Below are 19,734 nucleotides of genomic sequence, written 5' to 3' on the forward strand. Positions count from 1 at the left end.
CTCTATCTGCCACTTCTCAGCCCATTGGCCCCATCTGGTCTAGATCCTGTTGTAATCTGAGGTAACCTTCTTCGCTGTCCACTACACCTCCAATTTTGGTGTCATCTGTAAACTTACTAACTGTACCTCTTATGCTCGCATCCAAATCATTTATGTAAATGACAAAAAGTAGAGGGCCCAGCACCGATCCTTGTGGCACTCCACTGGTCACAGACCTCCAGTCTGAAAAACAACTCTCCACCACCACCCTCTGTCTTCTACATTTGAGCCAGTTCTGTATCCATATTGCTAGTTCTCCCTGTATTCCATGAGATCTTACCTTGCTAATCAGTCTCCCATGGGGAACCTTATCGAACGCCTTACTGAAGTCCATATAGATTACATCTGCTCTGCCCTCATCAATCTTCTTTGCTACTTCTTCAAAAAACTCAATCAAGTTTGTGAGACATGATTTCACACGCACAAAGCTATGTTCACTATCCCGAATCAGTCCTTGCCTTTCCAATAGATGTACATCCTGTCCCTCAGGATTCCCTCCAACAACGTGCCCACCACTACAATATTTCCCAAAATGAAAATTAGTTGTGTGGTTTCCTGCTCCGTTTAGGAATCCCTAAATCCAACAATCAGACCTGTGGAAATTTGACTGAAATGAGCAAAGTTACAGTAAAGATGTTTTACAAATCAAACACAGTTGGACTTCAGTGATGACACATTCACAGTCAGTCTGTCAGCTTAAAACCCATTTCAGGATTTCAGCTGGTAATATGGATTGATATTTCAGTACAGCCCTGGTTGCCTTTCAGATGAAATTGTAAACAGAAGCTATTTAGTTACAGTGTCAGATATAAGAATTCCCTTCACTGTCTGTATACCTATGCCAAACGGACTTCCATTCAAGAAAACAACTCAACCTTTGAGGGCAATTAGGGATGAAGAAGAGATGTTGGCCTTCCCAGTAGTGCTTGCACCACATGAATGAAATAACCCAGGGTGTGTATGCAGTTGCTACTGTGGTTTAGCCAGCACACTGCAGCAGACTACCAACACAGCGCGCTGGCAGAATTTCCTCCTTGTATGATTGGCACCCTCTCCGACTACTCATTGGTGCATAGGTTTGTTAGGTTATTTTCAGTCAGATCAAGAAGGCCTGTCAGAATCCTCATTGATGAAGTAGATTGTAGTTAACGATCAGCAATTTACTCGAGTAGAGGGGAGATACAAAGGCCTGCGAGGCCTCAGTTAGCTACTGATCAATTCTCTGGCAAAGACGTTGATGCGATCATATCCCACTTTCATGTCGGGAATGTCCACAACAAACAGATGGCTTCATTACCTAAACATGCCATGATGAATGGGACCTGGAGCACAGCCGCACTCATGCAGTTTGGAGAAAGGGAGGTCTTTAGATAATGGAGATCAGAGTCAAGAGTGTGCTGCTGGAAAAGCACAGCAGGTCAGGCAGCATCCAAGGAGCAGGAGAATCCACGTTTCCGGCATAAGTCCTTCACCAGAAATGAGCTGATGATGGGCTTATGCCCGAAACATCGATTCTCTTGCTCCTTGGATGCTGCCTGACCCCATGTCATGTAGTTTTACAAGCTGTTCAAATTGTGCCAGCTGAAGTTATAACTTTAGCTAACAGTTACAAACCTAAGCCTCATTAATCATATTTTTGTTTCAAAGTAGCACCCCATTTCATAAGACTTTTACAAATGATTTAATTACATTAATTATGTCACTTCTTTTCCAACACTGTCCTCTTCTGAAAGGGAAATGAACACATTCTGTTTTTGGTAAGGAAATAGTGTTTAATATTTATTTCCAAGCCAGACGTTAGATTAGATTCCCGACAGTGTGGAAACAGGCCCCTCTGCCCAACAAGTCGAAGAGTAACCCACCCAGATTCATTTCTCTTCATTTACCCCTGACGAATACACCTGAGACTATGGGCAATTTAGCATGGCCAATTCACCTAACCTGTGCATCTTTGGATTGTGGGAGGAAACTGGAGCGTCCGGAGGAAACCCACGCAGACACAGGGAGAATGTGCAAACTCCACACAGACAGTTGTCTGAGGCTGGAATCAAACCTGGGTCCCTGGTGCTGTGAGGCAGCTGTGCCCCCCTCCCCCCAAAGAGTAACCCACCCAGACTCATTCCCCTCTCCTATACCGTATTTACCCTTGATTAATGCACCTAACACTACAGGCAATTTAGCATGATTGTTCACCTAACCTGCACATCTTTTGGACTGTGGGAGGAAAGCAGAGGGAATCTGTGCAGACACAGAGAATGTGCAAAGACACAGACAGTCGCCCGAGGCAGGAAATGAACCTGGGTCTCTACTGCTGTGAAGCAGCAGTGCTAACCACTGAGCCACCATGTCACCCAAGTTATGTAGAGTAAGTATTAAATAAGGTGTTCTCACCACATAGATGATAGACAGCAGGTACTAAATACTTAGCTGCTATTAGCTGCACATTGAGTCACGTGGGAAAATGAACATTTGTTTTCCAGGGCCATGGTGTAAATCTCCTCACAATGAACCGAGTCTCACCGCTCCATGAAGCTTGCCTTGGTGGACATGCTACCTGTGTAAAATATCTATTGGAGCAGGGTGCTAAGGTAAGGTGCACTCTTAATCTAGTGAAGAACAACTGTCAGATTAAATTCCCATTTGTTCTGTGGAAGTGGACTAAAGGCAGGTTCAGTTGAGACATTGAAGAGAGCATTGGACGATTATTTGGACAAAAATAAGTTGCAAGGGTATGGGGGAGAAAAGCAGGAGACTGGTACAAGGTAATGATTCTCATTCAATGAATTGCTTCAGGCACAATGATACAAATAGCTGCCTTTTGCACTGTAATGCGCAATGATTCTGTGATTCGAAAGTAACAACTTGTCTGCCAAAACTTACAACTAATCCAGAACGGTCCTGGATTCAGTGATGATATCTGGCTTCATTTTCCAACTGCAAACCATCTTATTAAACCCTTCAAGCTCATCTTTGAGCTCATCTTGTTCAGAAGACCCATCTCTTGCTCTCTCAACCCTATTTTCAAAACCTACCTTCCTGGTTCCAGAGTTAATTGATATTGTGAAGAGTATCCCCAGCGTATTCTGTTTTTACTTATTGTTAACGGATGTTTCTGTTGAAGTCTTATCCTCCTCTCGTTCAAATCTACCTCCATCACATCACCACTCAAAAGTCCGCCCATGACCCAATCACCCCTGGAAGCTCCTGCTCCATCTCCAACTTTCCTTTTCTTTAACGTGTCGTTGCTTACAAAGTCCCAGCACATCTTTTCCAGAGCTTCATGTTGGATCCCTCCAGTCTGTTTTTCTGCTTGAACAGCTCTCAGCCGGATAACAATTGGCACCCAGTTTGACTGTAACAAAGATAAGCTATCCTTCCCCATTCTTCTCAACCAGTCCAATGTCCTTAACGTGGTTAGTCAGACCAGCCTTGCTCAATGTCGACTTGTTAGGGAGACGACACTCACTCCATACTGATCTACCTAATCATAACCAGAGAATCTCTGGCAGTGGTTTATTCTCCTGCTCTTGCACTGTTACCTCAGGTGCCCTTCAATAATCTATCCTTGGCCTCTCCTCATTCTCATCTACATGCTGCCCCTTGGTATCATCATCTGAAAACATTGCATTGAGCCCTACTGCTCCTATGATCATCTCAAAAGTTAAAGATTGAATAAAGTTACTCAAACTCCCCAATTTTCTTGTCTGATAATTTCTGGTTAACTCAAAAAAAAAACACTGACCAGTCTTCTGCACATAACAAAAAAAATGCTATTTATTATAAGTTAAACTATGCTAAATGTAAAACACCAAAACACAAATTATCAATTTATCAGCCTCGAACCTGAACTTTACCCCTTAAGCCCCTACATATATGTAGACAAACAAATAAACATAGATGTTATCGGTGAAGAAAAAAGTATTAGGGGAACACAATTTAATAGCATCAGTCAAAGGATTCGGTAAGGTGTCCTCTTGCTGCTTCTGTATCCTTCAGATCTCTGATCATTATCATCTTTCAAAGCCCCCTCATTTCTTTACCAAAGGTGGTTGGCATGATAATTGCTGTTTTTCAGTCACTGGCTAGAGGAAGCTCCTTGTAGACAAATGGTAAGTGAGAAAAGTGAGCTGTCTTCTGATTTTTTTTTTTGTTACATCTCTTCAAGGGGGGGTGGGGGGAAAGAGTGCAATGGAGAGAACAAGGTTGCCTTTTAAGATGCTGGAGGCTTTCTGCCTTCCATTATTCTTACACAGCTTGCTCATCTGCCAGCCAGAGCTTTGTTGTCATGCTGACAACTCCTGATTTCATCTTCCAAAAAGTTTAATTTAAAGGGGTAGGTCATGGCAGAGAGCTCAAAGCTGTGGTGTGCTCCTCCTGCTGGTGTGGGAAGTAGGTCGCATTTCCAGTGCCTGGTGTAAGTATGTGTGCAGGAAGTGCCTCCAACTACAGCTCCTGGAAGCCAGGGCTTTGGAACTGGATTGGCAGCTGTGGACATTATGGAGCATCTGCAAAGCTGAGAGAATTTTGAATAGTATATACGGAGAGATGGTCACACTGTAGGCTAAGACCTCACCAGTAGAAAGGGACCTGGGTGACCACCAGGCTGAGTAAGCGGTCTCGGCAGTCAGTGCAGAAATTACCGTGTGACAATTACTCGGCAAAACAGATATACCATTTTGAGTACAGGTGGAGAGAATGGTCTCTTGGCATCAACTGAATTTGTGACACCACAGTTGACTCTGCTGCACAGCTGAGGAGCAAAAAGTAGGGAAATACAACTGAATCTTCTATGATTATTGCAAGGGGACTAGATAGACATTTCTGTGGCTGCTTCTCTGGTGTTAAGGTCAAGAGTCCTGAGTGACTACAGGACATCCTGAAGGAGGAGGATGAACAGCCAGTGGTTTTGGTACACATGGGAGGTAGAACAACAGGATGAGGTCCTAAAAGCAGAATTTGGTGAGCTAGGAAGCAAGCTGAAAAGTTGGATCTCTAAAGGTAGTGATCTCGGGATTACTATCAGTGCCATGTGCTAGTCAGAGTAGAGATAGCAGTATAAACGTATGGCTAAAGAGATGGTTTGAGGGGGAGGGTTTCAGCTTCCAGGGTCATTGTGACCAGTTCTGGGGGAGGTGAAACCAGCACAGCTGGGACTCATGCCCTAGGGCAAATATTCGATGGTGTGTTTGAGGAGGGTTGAAATAAAATTGGAGGGGAGTAGGAATCTGTGTAAGGAGTCAGATGAAGGGGAATCAAGGACAAACAATGCAGAAATAGAGAAGGGATAGGCAGAGGGGTCAAAGGCCAAAAAAAGTTAAGCCGCATGTGGACCTTCATAGTAAGAGGATTCAACTATAGGAATGAGGATGTCTTGCTGCATTTATACAAGGCCTTGGTGAGGCTACACCTGGAATAGTGTGTGCAGTTTTGGTCTCCATATCTGAGGAAAGACCATTCTTGCTATGGAGGAAGTACAGCAAACGTCTACCAAATTGATCCCTGGGATGGCAGGACTGATGTATGAGGAGAGATTGAACTGGATAGGTTTGTATTCACTGGAGTTTAGAAGAATGAGGGGAGATCTCTCGGAAACTTATAAAATTCTAACAAGACGAGACATGATGCAGGAACGATGTTTGCTGTGTGTGTGTGTGTTCCACAAAGTGATTGTGTTTTCAGGAAGCTGAGGTGGATAAAGGGAACAAAGGATTACGGGGGAGAATGTAATTAGGGTTTTGAGCTTGATGATCAGCCATGATCCTATTGAATGATGGAGCAGGCTAGAGGGGTTGAATACCCTACTCCTGTCTTGTATGTTTCTATATCCCATACAACTGTTTTGATTGACTAACCGATCAACAACCTGTCTCTGGGCAAAGCTGCCCTCGATATGCACTTACAGATCCAGTGACCCCATCTCCTTAGCCATATGTTCATACTGCTATCTCTACTCTGACTAGCACATGGTACTGATAGTAATCCCGAGATTACTACCTTTAGAGATCCAACTTTCAAGCTTGCTTGCTAAATTCTCCTCGTAGCTTGAAGACATTAGCAGTGTCAAAACAGCACACATTGAATTCCATTAATTTGTTTCAAAACTGCAACAAGTCCTAGTTCCATGGTCCTTGGTTTAAAATCTGTATCCTTTTTCTCATTTTGGTTCACAATTCAAAATATAGAACAATAAAAAGATGTAGTCTTTATGTTAGCCGTAACTCTACTGCCAAATGTCTTTCCTTGCTGCAAATTCCATTTATCCATCACTCCATGCACACTAACCTAAATTGACCCCTACGTGGTCAATCAACACCTCTGTTTTAACATTTGAATCCTTCTTTTCAAATTCCTCCATAGCCTCATTCCTATTCCCACCAGCTGCTCAAGCCTCCTAAATAGCCATGCTCCTCCACTTTTGTCCTTTTCAGCATGTTTGCTTTTAAACAGTCCACCACTGGTGGCTGTGCCTTCAGCTGCCATGGTCCTGAGCTCTGGAATTGCCTCTGTAAACCTCCCTGCTTAGCTTCTGTCCTTTCTTACTACTTACACTCTGAAAACCTATCTTTTTGGCCAAGCTATTGGTGATCCACTCTAATAGCATTGCTTAGTATAAGATTTTGCTTCATAAAGTTGTTCCATTAAATGCAAGTGCAAATTGATGTTGATACATTGTGTAATGTATTTATTTGGATAATAAATTACTTAATGTGCATAGAGACAGACATTTCATAATGTGACTGTTGCTAGTACATTCAGAAGTATGGAATAATTATCACCTTTTCAAAGAGCAATACATGTCCTGGCTCAGGAAAACTGCTTTTGCACTGAAAGGATGGAATCACAGGAAATAACCTAAGCCAGGAGAGCATTCCCTAGGCAGAATAGCCAGTGAGGACTATTTCCTCAGTGTTGTCCCACCTCATCATCTGCCATACATTTTGTAGAAGATCAGCAGCGACCGCAGTTTTTCTTCATTTACATGGTTGGCATGATGCCTTTGCCTTCCATCAGATATGGGAAATGCTAGAAATGTAACAGGTTTTCAGCAGGCGAAGAGAAGGCTGGAAAGGAGTGAAAGGGGCCATCTGTGATCGTGAGGAAGACAGAGATTAAATGAAGAGAGTTGGTGTGGGGTCAAAGAGCACAGAATAAGCAGTCGTCTTGATTGGCACCCAATCTGCCCCCTTTCCTGTAAGAACGTTTCCACATTCCTTTTGACCATGCCTCCATTCTTCAGATGCATTAAGGAATGACACATTTTTGGTGGTCATGGCAGATGTGTCGGCTAATTCTTCCTCACTCAACCTGGAAAAGCTAAGATACTGCAAGAGCAACTAACAGCAGTGTAATGTTCATGGATCTCAAGATACGCAAGAGGCCTTGCACTGAGATCACCGTGAATGGCCAGACAAAAAAATGGCACATGGACAGCACACCACCTTTAAAAGAAAAAGTGATGCACAATAACCAGATTTTAAACAGAACTTTGGAGAGTCATTAACCCTTTCCATTGCATTGATGCAGTACCAACAGTTACAGTTGGATTTAAGAGTTGTGGTGATCATCAAACAATGAAAGAGCTGTGTCCATTCTGAATGAAATGATTAAAATGTCTGCAACTTTCAGCAACTCCACATGTGCTTTAGAGTGCAGGAAATTCACAGAAGCTCTTTAGACAGCACCTTCCAAATCAATGATTACTACCTTCTCGAAGGACAAGGACAGCAGATACATAGGAACGCCACCGCCTACCATTTTCCTTCAAGCCACTCACCATCCTGACTTGGAAATATATCACTGTTGCTGGGCCAAAATCCTGGAGCTCCCTTCTGAGCAGACCATAGATATACTTACACCAAATGGACCGCAGTTCAAGAAGACAGCTTACTACCACCTTTTAAAGGGCAACCAGGAATAGGCAATAAACAATGACACCCATATCTCAATCATTCTTTTAATAATCTGACAGACTGATTCCTATATTTTCATACTGGATCTAACCCTTACTTCATTGAAGAACTTTGAGACATCTATTTGCTTGTACTCTTAAATAGAATACTAATATTAAGTCAACGTTTTTAAATCACCACATTAAAACTGATATTCTAACATAAACTTGGGCATCAACCCTACTCTTCCACTAGGTAAATGCAGCTACAATTGACTGGAACACTCCACTCTACAATGCATGCTACAGTGGCAGTGAGGCCTGTGTAAACCTGCTCTTACAAAATGGAGCTGTGCCCCAAGGACAATGTGCATTGGCATCACCCATCCATATAGCAGCAAAGAAAGGTAGGTGATCCAAAGGTACACTCAGCCTCATTGTATAAGCTGTACACTTCCTGACCTTCAGACTAAGATCAACAATTGTAGGATTACCTGTCAAAATTGAAGCTCAAACTGTTGATTTCCAGGAAGACTGTCTGAAAGCTGACCAATTTTATTTCAATTAATTGAAAACATCTTACTATGAATGTACTGAAGAAAACTATCTAATTCTGTTATGTACATTTCATGGACTGGTTTAGATCATAGAACCCCGACGCAGTGTGCAAACAGACCATTTGGCTCAACAAGTCCACACGGTCCCTCCAAAGAGTATCCCACCCATTCCTCCACCCTATTACTCTACATTTACCCTTGACTAATATACCTAACCTATATATTCCTGAACGCTATGGGCAATTTATCATGGCCAATTCACCTAACCTGGACATCTGGATTGTGGGAGGAAACCGGAGCACCCGGAGGAAACCCACACAGACACGGGGAGAATTGCAAACTCCACACGGCTTGATTTATTAATAGAGGTATGGAGTACAAAGGTTTTCAATAAAGTTCACATCCAGTCCTTCCAGAAATTCCCACCAAGCATCACAGTTGCTTTATAAAATACTATTGTAAAAGAACAAGCTGAAGTAGTTTTCCCTCTCAGTTTACAATGGAAACAGTCTAAGTTGGAGACACACAGACAGTCGCCCCAGGCTGGAATCGAACCCCAGTCCCTGGTGCTGAGAGGTAGCGGTGCTGTGAGGTAGCAGTGCTAACCACTGAGCCACCATGCCACCCATTTACTGTATGAATAGAAAAATTACTTCTGATTAATTAACAAATGTAGCAAATGTCTGTAGTATGTATGAAGCGAGATGGGTTCTTTAAATGAAGCCTCAGTAGCTAGTGGAATTCATCACCCAAATCCCTGGAACATCGGACTGTGAAAGTGAGAGACCTGTCCTTCTGTTGCATAGGAATTAGTATTTAAATGGAGTCAGATGTGCATTGGAAGAGGTTAGCCATTGTTGTTAAATACAGCTTCTCCCAGGTCCTTACTGAGGTGTCCACTGCTTGACTAGAGTGAGATGATGGAACCAGGATGTTGAGAGTTGCTGTCACCTTCCTCACTGCTGATAAGGCTTTGCAGAAGTAGACAATGATGTCATGACCTTCCTCAAAGGACCATACAGGGGGATGATCAATTGCTTTGGTGCAGTACACTGTGTGCAAGCAGAACTGTCTGACAGTGCCTCATGCAACCATTTATCCTTTTAACCTCTCTGGTTGGAAGTGGTAATAAGATCAGTGCAATACGCTCTGCCACAAAAGGTAAGAGGCAGAAGGTTTAGACAGATGAGAGGATTTTCTTTTACCCAGAGGGTAATTGAGTATGAAAATTGAAATCTGGAACTCACTGCGTGTAAGAGAGTTAGAGACAGAAACCATTATAACGTTTAAGTAGTATCAACATGAACACTTGTGGTGCCAGGGCTTACAAGGCTGGAACATGGGATTAGAATAATTGGGTGGGTTGTCTTTAACTGATGTAGACTCAGTGGGCTGGAGCCTTTTTCTGTGCTATAGACCAATGTGTCTATAAACTTGCTTCTGGTCCAAGTCATCCAAAGTAAACTAAAACAGTCACAATGCTTTCTCCGTCTGTATGTAGAGGCAGAAGTCCTGGAAGTCATACTTTAACCAATCACTGAACTCTGGATGGTGAAATTAGCCAAGAGAATTAAAAAGGTAAAACTATGTAGATTTCCAGACAGGTGAGGTGACCCTCCCAGGGTGATTGTCACAGCAGGGCCTCAAACCAAATCAACAGAAGGTCACTTGTATTGTTCTTTAATCTAAATGGCTGCAATACAAATGGGGATCAGTTTCTGTTGCTGATAATTGCTATGGACAACACTGCAATGTCTGCAATGTTTGGAGCCTGCTGGCTGCTGTTCTGGCATATTATTGCTCTATTCCCATTATCCCTATATAAAAAAACTAGCATTAACTTTACCATCTCCAAAATGAAACCGGAACAGATATATATCAACCACCAGGAAGTGTCCATTATTGGAGAGTAGCAGGGTTATTGATTGAATGTTAGGGTTATGTGAGAATGAGGTTTTGGAACATTGCTGCCCATTGGTCTCAAACTGACCTTTTCAAGGTCGATTAAAAGGAAGGAACTGTATCATTATCCGCTTCAGAAAAGTGGTTCGGACTGGATGGGCTGTATGCTATTATTTTATGAGGCAGCTTGAGTATGAGCAATTTCTCAGGGGAGGCAGGTTGGGATTCCTAGCTCAGCAACATGAAAGGCTAGAGCGATAGAGTGGGTTCCTGTGGTGTCCGATCCCAGTAGTCAATGCACTGTTTCTGATTGCGCTACTGATACTATTTTGATAAATGGGAAATGACAGCACCCTTGCCATGACCAGACTGGTGCTATCATGGAGGCATTTATTTTCCTCTCTAGAAACAGTATGAAAATTGAGAAACCATTGACATGAAGCTCGAATTCAGGTTTGTTGAAATGCAATGTAGGTGTTTTTTTTAATTCTTTCATAAAATATCAGAATTATTGGCAAGACTATAGTTTGATGCCCACCCTTAATTGCCCTTAAGATTGTGCTTAATTGCTGTCTTGAAGAGGCCAACTGGTGTAGGTACATCCAGAATTCTAACCCAGGAAGAGTAATACATTCCCAAGTCAGGATGGTGAGTGGCTTGGAGGAGAACCTGCAGGTGATGGTATTTCCATGTATCTGCTGCCCTTGTCTGTTGAAGTGGTAGAGGTTGTGGATTTGGAAAGTGCTGTTAAAGGAATTTTGATGAGTAGTTGCTGTGCACCATGTATATGTCTCTCACTGCTGGTGTAGGTGGATTGCTATTCAGGTGGGCTGCTTTGTCATGAATGGCATCAAGTTTCGTGAGTGTTGGAGCTGCACTCGAGTGCATAGCGTTCCATCACATGTCTGACTTATGCTTCGTAGATGGTGGACGGACCTTTGGTAGTCAGGTGGTGCTGGAATTCCTGATGAAGGGCTCTTGCCCGAAACATTGACTCTCCTGCTGCTCGGATGCTGCTTGACCTGCTGTGCTTTTCCAGCACCACACTCTCGATTCTGATCTGCAGTCCTCACTTCCTTCGTTGGTAGTCAGGTAGTGAGTTACTTGCCCCTCACTCGCTGATTTGCTTTTGTAGGCATAGTATTGATATTGATAACTTTCTGAAGATGTTGATTGTGATCCTCAGAGAGATTGAATGTGAAAACAAAAAAGATGATCTGTAAATAAACATCAATCAGGATTAACGCCAGTCTCACTAGGAAGCAACCAAGAAAGATTGGGTGCAAAACTGAAAATCTCACATTGGTAAAATATGATCTGTTTTTCCATATTTGGGTTTATGGCATTTTGGATTACTTCCAAATTAATTGTAAATCATTAGCTCTGAAAATATATGAAAATTCATTTCATAGAGAATTATTGACTTTTGGGATGACATTTTGCAATTCAACAATTAATTTACTTTTGTGAAAGCCAGCTCCTTTACCAATTCTGGCTCCATCAGTTTGTTGCGAGGTAAATATTTCTAGTCCAGAACTTTTGCTTACTATATCACCATGTGCTGTAAAGGGGTTAGATACTGGGGCTCAAGGAAGCATACAGGAATCTTTTGCAAGTTCTCCTGTAATCAGACAAGACTGGGCTATTGCTGCATATTAAACTGCAGCTATGAGCCCACACTGTGTCTCAATATCTTTGTGCAATATTGAATTTTCTGTCTAATTATTCAGTGCAGGTTTGAAAGAAACATGGCACCGGGGTTCAGCACCTACAGTGGTTTTGGACAAAACTGTTCTCAAAACCCTTAAAACATCACTGGGGGATGACAACCAATTAGAGGAAATCACCCCTGTACATTGGAGAGATGTAATTGGTGAAGAGGTGTTCTTCCGATCGCAGCTTCCATCTCTCCCATGGTCACTGCACCAAGTCTCCAACACATGAACCTTTCCTCCCTAATGTTCAATTGATAGAATCTATTATTGGAGGAATGGCAAGAATGGGAGGAAGAAACCTATGATTAAGCAATTCTTCTGACTGGCGATGGGGAGGTTACAGGACCAATCTATTTGAGAGCAGATGGTTTTGAAGGAAAGTAAGAAATGGCTTTGCCAACAAAACCTGGACTTCAACTCTCAAATGAAAATCCCTAAGACCCTCATTTCAAAAGCAACAAACCTGGATTTGGAGGGTCCAAAATACAGACAGACCACCCAAATGGTGGACCTGAACTACACATACACAAACAACACAGAATCCTGTGATAAGGATTGAGAGCCTCCAAAACCTGTAAACTAAATCACTGAATCCTACACATAAAAACCTAGATAATACCAGCCTGAAACCACCTAAACGCCAGACACCAGAAGCTGGGCCTAACACCCCCAGATACCGATCTAAAACCGGGACCCAGGGACACTGACACTTGATCCCAGACCCCACTGTATCCAGACCACCACAGATCAGGACCAGACAAATCCCAGACCTGAGTGCTGACCCATTGAAACCATGACTGAGCTCCAAATCCCTGAGCCAGATCCACATATTGAACAACCAATACCTAAATCTGGACCTTCTAAAGCCAGACCCATCAAAAAACTGAACCTGGGATCCACAATAGCACAGAACCACTACTGGCGAATAGCCACTGGCTATTATTTTGAAAGAATGCTTTTGTTGTAACTTTTTGTTTTGTTTTAACTTAAATGCTGCGGTGTCTACAAAAATTACTGCAATCCTGTATATGTGGCTTTAAGTTTAATGGAAGGCTGATTATTATTGAGGATATTGATGAATTCTCCAAATCCTGCTTTTGAGTGTCAAAATACTGTCAGTTATCTGTAGTATTACACAGTGAGCCAGGAACATTTTCCAAATCCAAATCTCAACACTTAGTCATGTACATGTTTGCACAAGCTGGGTTATATTTCTTGCCCACAGATCTACCTTGGATTTGAAGGTAAAATATATGATTTAATTCAAAATCTTTTTTTTTGTTAAACCAAAGTGTGTAATTATTATATGTTGAGTCTATAAGGCAGAGAAATTTTATTTTAAAGGCAATACACCCAGGATAACTCCCTCCATTTCCATATTTTTGTTCAATGACAATGTTCTTTGTTAAAAGTATGGCAATGGAGGTGCACGTTTAGTGAGTTAACCACCTCAAAATGTTTGTGGCTTTATTATAACTAGGGCATTTCACTGATCAAGGATTATAGTATGTGCCTCATTTAAATACAGATGATCATACAAGGACATGTACCAACTGGGGGAAAAAAAAATCATTGAAACATAGTAAATATTTAAAATCGTCTATTACCTGATGGTAGTCTAGGTACCACAGAATTAACCTGTATATATAGCCTGTGTTACACAGTTGGATCTTTGGAAGCCAATATCTTGGTGCACTTGTCAGTATGAATCTTAAACAGAAGTATTAAGCTGAAAAACGCTTGAAATTTGCTGATGAAACTAAAGGTGGTTTGCAATTAATTGGTAATGGAGTACAGAAGATTTATTTATAATAAATGACTGTTTGGTACTTTTGCAACCTTATCTATCCAAAGAAATCTTAAGAGATTCTACCAAATACAATACCAAAGGTAATGTTACTACTTGATTGCGTCATCTATTAAAAGCGATGAGACAACAAAAAAAACCTCTTAAATGAAAATTAGCCCCTTTTAAAATCCATAAGTATCCTTTGAGAAAATCCCTCAAGCAAAAAAAAAATTGACCTCTTGTATGAACATTCATAAATTACTAGGTTTCAGACTGTTTGGAAGATGTCAGGATCCAAAATAATCTTGCCTCTTTTGTGTAAATGCTTTCCCAATATATTTTCAGGGCACACACAGTGCATGACCATCTTGTTGAATCATGGTGCACTCATTGACTACAATGTCACACATCTGGGGACACCCCTTTACGTAGCCTGTGAAAATCAGCAGATGGACTGCGTGAAAACCCTCCTAAACTCAGGTAAATCCCTCCCTTCTAAGACTTCTGAAATTGAGGTATCTGTTTTACACCATGAATCCTACATCAGTCAGTCTGAGGAAATGAAAGTGCCGGGGTCGATTTTTCAGATTTCAGCTTCTCGGGAACGCTTTATAGCATTGTTTTTTTTTTAAAAAAAAAAGGTTCCAAACTGATATATACTCTGAACTTCATCTTGGATGTAGATGGATACTTATGTGAATTTTCAACAAATGTTCACAGACTTACTTGGCCTTACCCTTCCACTCTCACAGGACTGTAGAAATGGTGGGCAGCCAGACTCTACCACCAGCCCCAATCCATCATCATCTCTTGTGCTGTAGCCCAGGTGGTGTTCCCATTCTGGAAGGTACTCCTTAAATGTACTATACATGGTTTTTCTTGACTGACCCTTTTGCCTCCTTCCATTCTGATGGGGCTCAGGTCCAGGTGTTGGAGATTATGTCCTACCAGCAGTTAATTCTCTGTTAGGTTGGAGGTACCTGCAGTACACTGTCTTCTCCAGCGCATACTCATTGGTGATGCTGACTTTCCACATGATGCCCAGTATCTTATTCAGTCAACTTTGGTGAAAAACATTGAACTTCAATGATACCTTTCCTATTCTCTTCCACGTCTCGCTGGAATAGTTTGCAGTTAGTATGACTGTGAAGGTGTAGAGTTGCAGCTCCATGATGTGTTGACTGTGTGGATGCCCAGGCCATGAGTTGCTGTAAAGCTGATGCTGCCTTGCCTCCTCTTGTGAGCACTGGCCTCGACATCTCCCTCCTTGGAGATGTGGCTCTCTTGATAATATGTGATCAGCATTCACTGTATTCCGTCGCCTAGTGGTGAAGAATGTTGATGTTCCTCTACTGAAGCCAATCCCAAGTCTAGTTGAATTGAGTTGGATATGGAGTTAATGCTGTATAAAAGGCAATAATCAATACAAAAACAGGACGTACCATCCATACTGGTAAACCCCACTTATTTTTTTAAGAAAGGGACAGCACACTTGATTCATGTAATGATAGGTCGAATAGGAATTCTTCAAAGATGAAGGAGAGAGCAGCTATCTATTTGGTAGAGGGGAGAAACAAAAATGGTGGAGCGTTAAAGCAAAATACTGAGAATGCTGGGCAATCTTAAAATAAAGACAGGAAGTGTTGGAGAAGCTCAACATTTTGTGAGGGACTCAACATTTTAGATTCAGTATGATGCTTCTCTTGCAAAACAAAAAGTCATATTAGATTCAATGTTAACTCTATTTCTCTCTCCACAGATACTGTTAGACCTGCTGAGCTTCTCCAACACTTCCTGTTTTTAATTCAAACATCAGTGGAACTCTGGCCCAGTGTGAAGTTGGTTGATGATAGAAAGCCAGCAAAGAGCAAGAAAGGTCAGGGAAAGGACATTAAGTGAAGATGATGAGAAGTACAGGAAACTAAATAAAGTAGTGGTGAAGAATTGCTGGAAAGACAAATGCAGGTGGATAGAGTTGAAAGTCAGAGGCACAAGGAGCAGTAAATTAGAATGATCACACCCCAGATTCTGTTCAGGATTTCACAGAAGAAGCGAAATCACTGTACCGATCAAAAGCAAAGAAGACTGGAAGCTATTATTGGGCAAGGAGCAAGAGATCCTCAACTTGCCCAATCTAGATCTATGTTTGAGTGCATTGACAATACAGCATCACAGCAGCTGAACGTCAATCTGGGCAATATTGCGAGATCAAAGATCCAAAAAGCCATCTACGTTTGAAAAACAACAAGGCACCTGTGACCAGTATTTCAGCAGAGTTGTTGAAACATAAGAGAATCAGCATATCTCCGCTCGTGAGCCTGTTCAATAGAATCTGAAATGAGAAGAATATTTTTGATCTGAGTGTCATTAGCCTGTGGTGAACAGCTCTTGTAGCCACACTATTTACATAGTTGGTCCAGTTCAGTTTCTGGTCAGTGATAATTTCCAAGTTTTCAATCATGAGTTAGTCAGCAGTACTAATGCCCTTGAATGTGAAGGGAGATGGTTACATTCTGTTTTGTTGGAGATAGTCATTGTCCTGCAGTTATATAGTCTGTTGTGTAACCAGCCCAAGCTTAAAGGTTGTTCAGATCTTTCTGTATTCAGGTATGGATAGCTTCAGTATCTGAGGAGTTATGAATGGTGCTGAAATTTATTCAATCATCAGTGAACATCCCCATTTCTAACTTTGGCGGACAGACTATTGATGGCATAGCTTAAAACAGTTGGGCCTTGGATACTACCTAAGAACTCCTACAGCAATGTACTGGGGCTATGAAGATTTACCTCCAACAACTACAACCATCTTCTTTTGTGCTCAGTAGAATTGAAATCACTGGGGAGTTTGCCCCCTGATTCACCTCGAGTCCAGTTTTGCTAGGGCTCCTTGATGCCACAGTAGGTCAAATGTTGCTGTGATGTCAAGGGCAGTCACTCTTGCCTCATCTCTGGAATTCAATGCCATTGACCATGTATGAACCAAGGCTGTTGGCTCTTGACTGACTTACTAAACTCAAACTGACTGTCACTGAGCAGGTTAATTACTTTGTGAGTATCATGCTATCATGCATTTTGCTGGGGCACTAATTGGTCGGGCTTTTCTTTGTGGAGAGGACACACCTGGGCATTCTTCCACATTACTAGGAAGATGCCATTGTTATCACTGCACTGGAACAGCTTGTCCAGGAACATGGTGCATGTTCAATGCTACTGCTGGAACATTACCAGAAACTATAACACTTGCAATGTTGGCATCATGTGGATGCCGTCCAGTGATTTGTATGGTGCTAAAGCTGTTTGAAATGGAATAGATTCAGACATATTTAAAACTCAAAACTCTGCTTCAATGAGGTGTTGTAGGTCATTAATAGCAGTGGAATGGGCAATCTGCAACCTCGGCTCAGCGTACATCTCACTCAGTCGTTACTGTTGAATTACAGAACAAGTGATGTTTCAATGAATCTAGGAGTGTATGCCAGGAACAGACAACACATTCCTGCAAATGAGGATGCAACCTGAAGTTACAACAGGAACATATGCATGTTAAACAGTGGAAGCAGTATACAATGGAGCAAAGAAATCCCATCACTGTGACATCCAATCAAAGCTCCAACTATTTGATATTTTGAATATTCCAATCTGTTTGTTCCAAACTCCCAGCTCACTAATGTCTCTGATCCCTTTTACGGTCTTTGCCCTACCGCAATATCTCCAGTCTCTGACTTTCTGATCATTTCATTATCACCACTATCTTCAGTGAACCAAGCATTTCTGAACACTTGACAGTACTCTAGTACCTTTTATCTGGTCTATGACCCATGACCTCTTCCACCCCTTTCTGCTACTTGGCATCAACACCAGCAGTGCTATAAATCCTATATAATCGGAGTGTTATTTCGTAGAATCCCTACAGTGTGGAAACAGGCCATTTGGCCCAAGAAGTCCATACTGACCCTCTGAAGAGTAACCCATCCCGACCCATTCCCCTATTACTTTACATTTCCCCTGACTAATGCCCCTCACCTACACATACCTGAACACTGGGCAATTTAGCATGGCCAATTCACCTAACCTGCACATCTTTGGACTGTGGGAGGAAATGTTATGCAGAGATAACGATAAGTATGGTAGCACTTCTTTCATGGGGTGTAGGTGTCGCTTAAAAAAGATAAAACAGTCCTTTAAAGTCATCCTTTTTCTCTTTCCTAAAATTCTTTTGCTTAGGTGCCAACGTTAACACGAGCAAAAACCTTGAATCTCCACTTCATGTGGCAACCAAGAATTCGGATACACAGCTAGTCAATCTGCTGCTAGAACATGGGGCAGATACTGACGCTAAGAATGCTGAAGGAAAGCGACCTGTGGAACTCGCATTACCAAACAGTTCTTTAGAAAAATTACTTCTACAATGGGAAGGTACTGACAAACCAATAGTATTCATTTCTAAAGTAAAGATGCAAAAAATACATTACAGTGTCAGAAAAAGGGATTTGGGTATATTTAAATATTGATAACTTTCCTCTATTAAAAAACATGTTTATAGGAGTCTCCTCTTTCCTTGTCAAGTTATAGTAACTACAGGTAGGATGTTTCATGTCGTTTTTCAAAGCATGTTTAGCCTGTTCTTTATTTATTGTTTTAAATGTTCCTTATAGGAAACTATATAGGCTTTTCATCATAACTAATCCCGATGTGTTTTCCAGTTGATCCTGGTTGACCTGCCTTACCTCCATTTATCAGCATTTGTTCCACACCTCTTGGTACCTAACAGAAATTTTCAATTGTTTCCCAGTATTTGCAGCTTTTTTTAACAAAAAAGACAGTGTTGCAGATTTCTACCCTTCTGTGTAGAAAAAAATGCTTTGTGATTTCACTTCTCACCAGCAAAAAAAAAGGATTATGGCCCCTTATTCTGGACTGTTCTTCCTGAGGTGATAAGTTTGTGTGGATAGTGGACTAGCTAATGAACAGGAAAGACCCATTGATCAAAATTCTATGTACATATTAGATTAGATTACTTAGTGTGGAAACAGGCCCTTTGGCCCAACAAGTCCACACCGACCTGCCAAAGCGCACCCACCCAGACCCATTCCTCTATATTTACCCCTGCACCTAACACTACAGGCAATTTAGCGTGGCCAATTCACCTAACCTGCACATTTTTGGACTGTGGGAGGAAACCGGAGCACCCGGAGGAAACCCACTCAGACACGGGGAGAATGTGCAAACTCCACACAGTCAGTCGCCTGAGGCGGGAAGTGAACCCGGGTCTCTGGCGCTGTGAGGCAGCAGTGCTAACCACTGTGCCACCGTGCCGCCCATATTGGTAGACTGTAACAAGTAATGCCACGCAGAAATGTGCTGAGGCATTAGCTGTTCACTGTTTATATTAATGACTTGAGTGAAGGGATTGGGTGTATTTTAACTAAATACATTAGTGATATGAGAATAAGTCAAAAAGCAAATTGGAAGAAGTACTGATTGCCGGGAAGAAGGGATTATGCTATGAGGAAAAGTTTGGGCCTGTGTCAGAGTTTAGAAAAAAGGTATTTTAGTAAAACATATTTTGCGGGGTAAAAACAATGACTGCAGATGCTGGAAACCAGATTCTGGATTAGTGGTGCTGGAAGAGCACAGCAGTTCAGGCAGCATCCAAGGAGCTTCGAAATTGACGTTTCGGGCAAAAGCCCTTCATCAGGAATAAAGGCAGTGAGCTTGAAGCGTGGAGAGATAAGCTAGGGGAGGATGGGGGTGGGGAGAAAGTAGCATAGAATACAATAGGTGAGGGGGGGAGAGGATGAAGGTGATAGGTCAGGGAGGAGAGGGTGGAGTGGATAGGTGGAA

At 42.0% G+C, this 19,734-nt stretch overlaps 1 protein-coding gene across 5 annotated transcripts in view; it reads left to right on the top strand.

Annotated features, from left to right (window-relative positions):
- The window catches only part of LOC122554911 (ankyrin repeat and SOCS box protein 9-like), a 47,727-nt gene that overhangs the window by 23,789 nt on the left and 4,204 nt on the right, over nt 1-19,734 (top strand). For all 5 annotated transcript variants that reach the window (XM_043700303.1, XM_043700304.1, XM_043700305.1 and 2 more), the window contains exons 4-7: nt 2,520-2,627; nt 8,184-8,334; nt 14,236-14,370; nt 18,115-18,306. In XM_043700303.1, the coding sequence (XP_043556238.1) occupies nt 2,520-2,627; nt 8,184-8,334; nt 14,236-14,370; nt 18,115-18,306 (586 nt within the window). The remainder of the gene's footprint in view (nt 1-2,519; nt 2,628-8,183; nt 8,335-14,235; nt 14,371-18,114; nt 18,307-19,734) is intronic.

The sequence above is a fragment of the Chiloscyllium plagiosum genome, chromosome 12, assembly GCF_004010195.1.
Source record: "Chiloscyllium plagiosum isolate BGI_BamShark_2017 chromosome 12, ASM401019v2, whole genome shotgun sequence".
Classification (NCBI taxonomy): Eukaryota; Metazoa; Chordata; class Chondrichthyes; order Orectolobiformes; family Hemiscylliidae; genus Chiloscyllium; species Chiloscyllium plagiosum.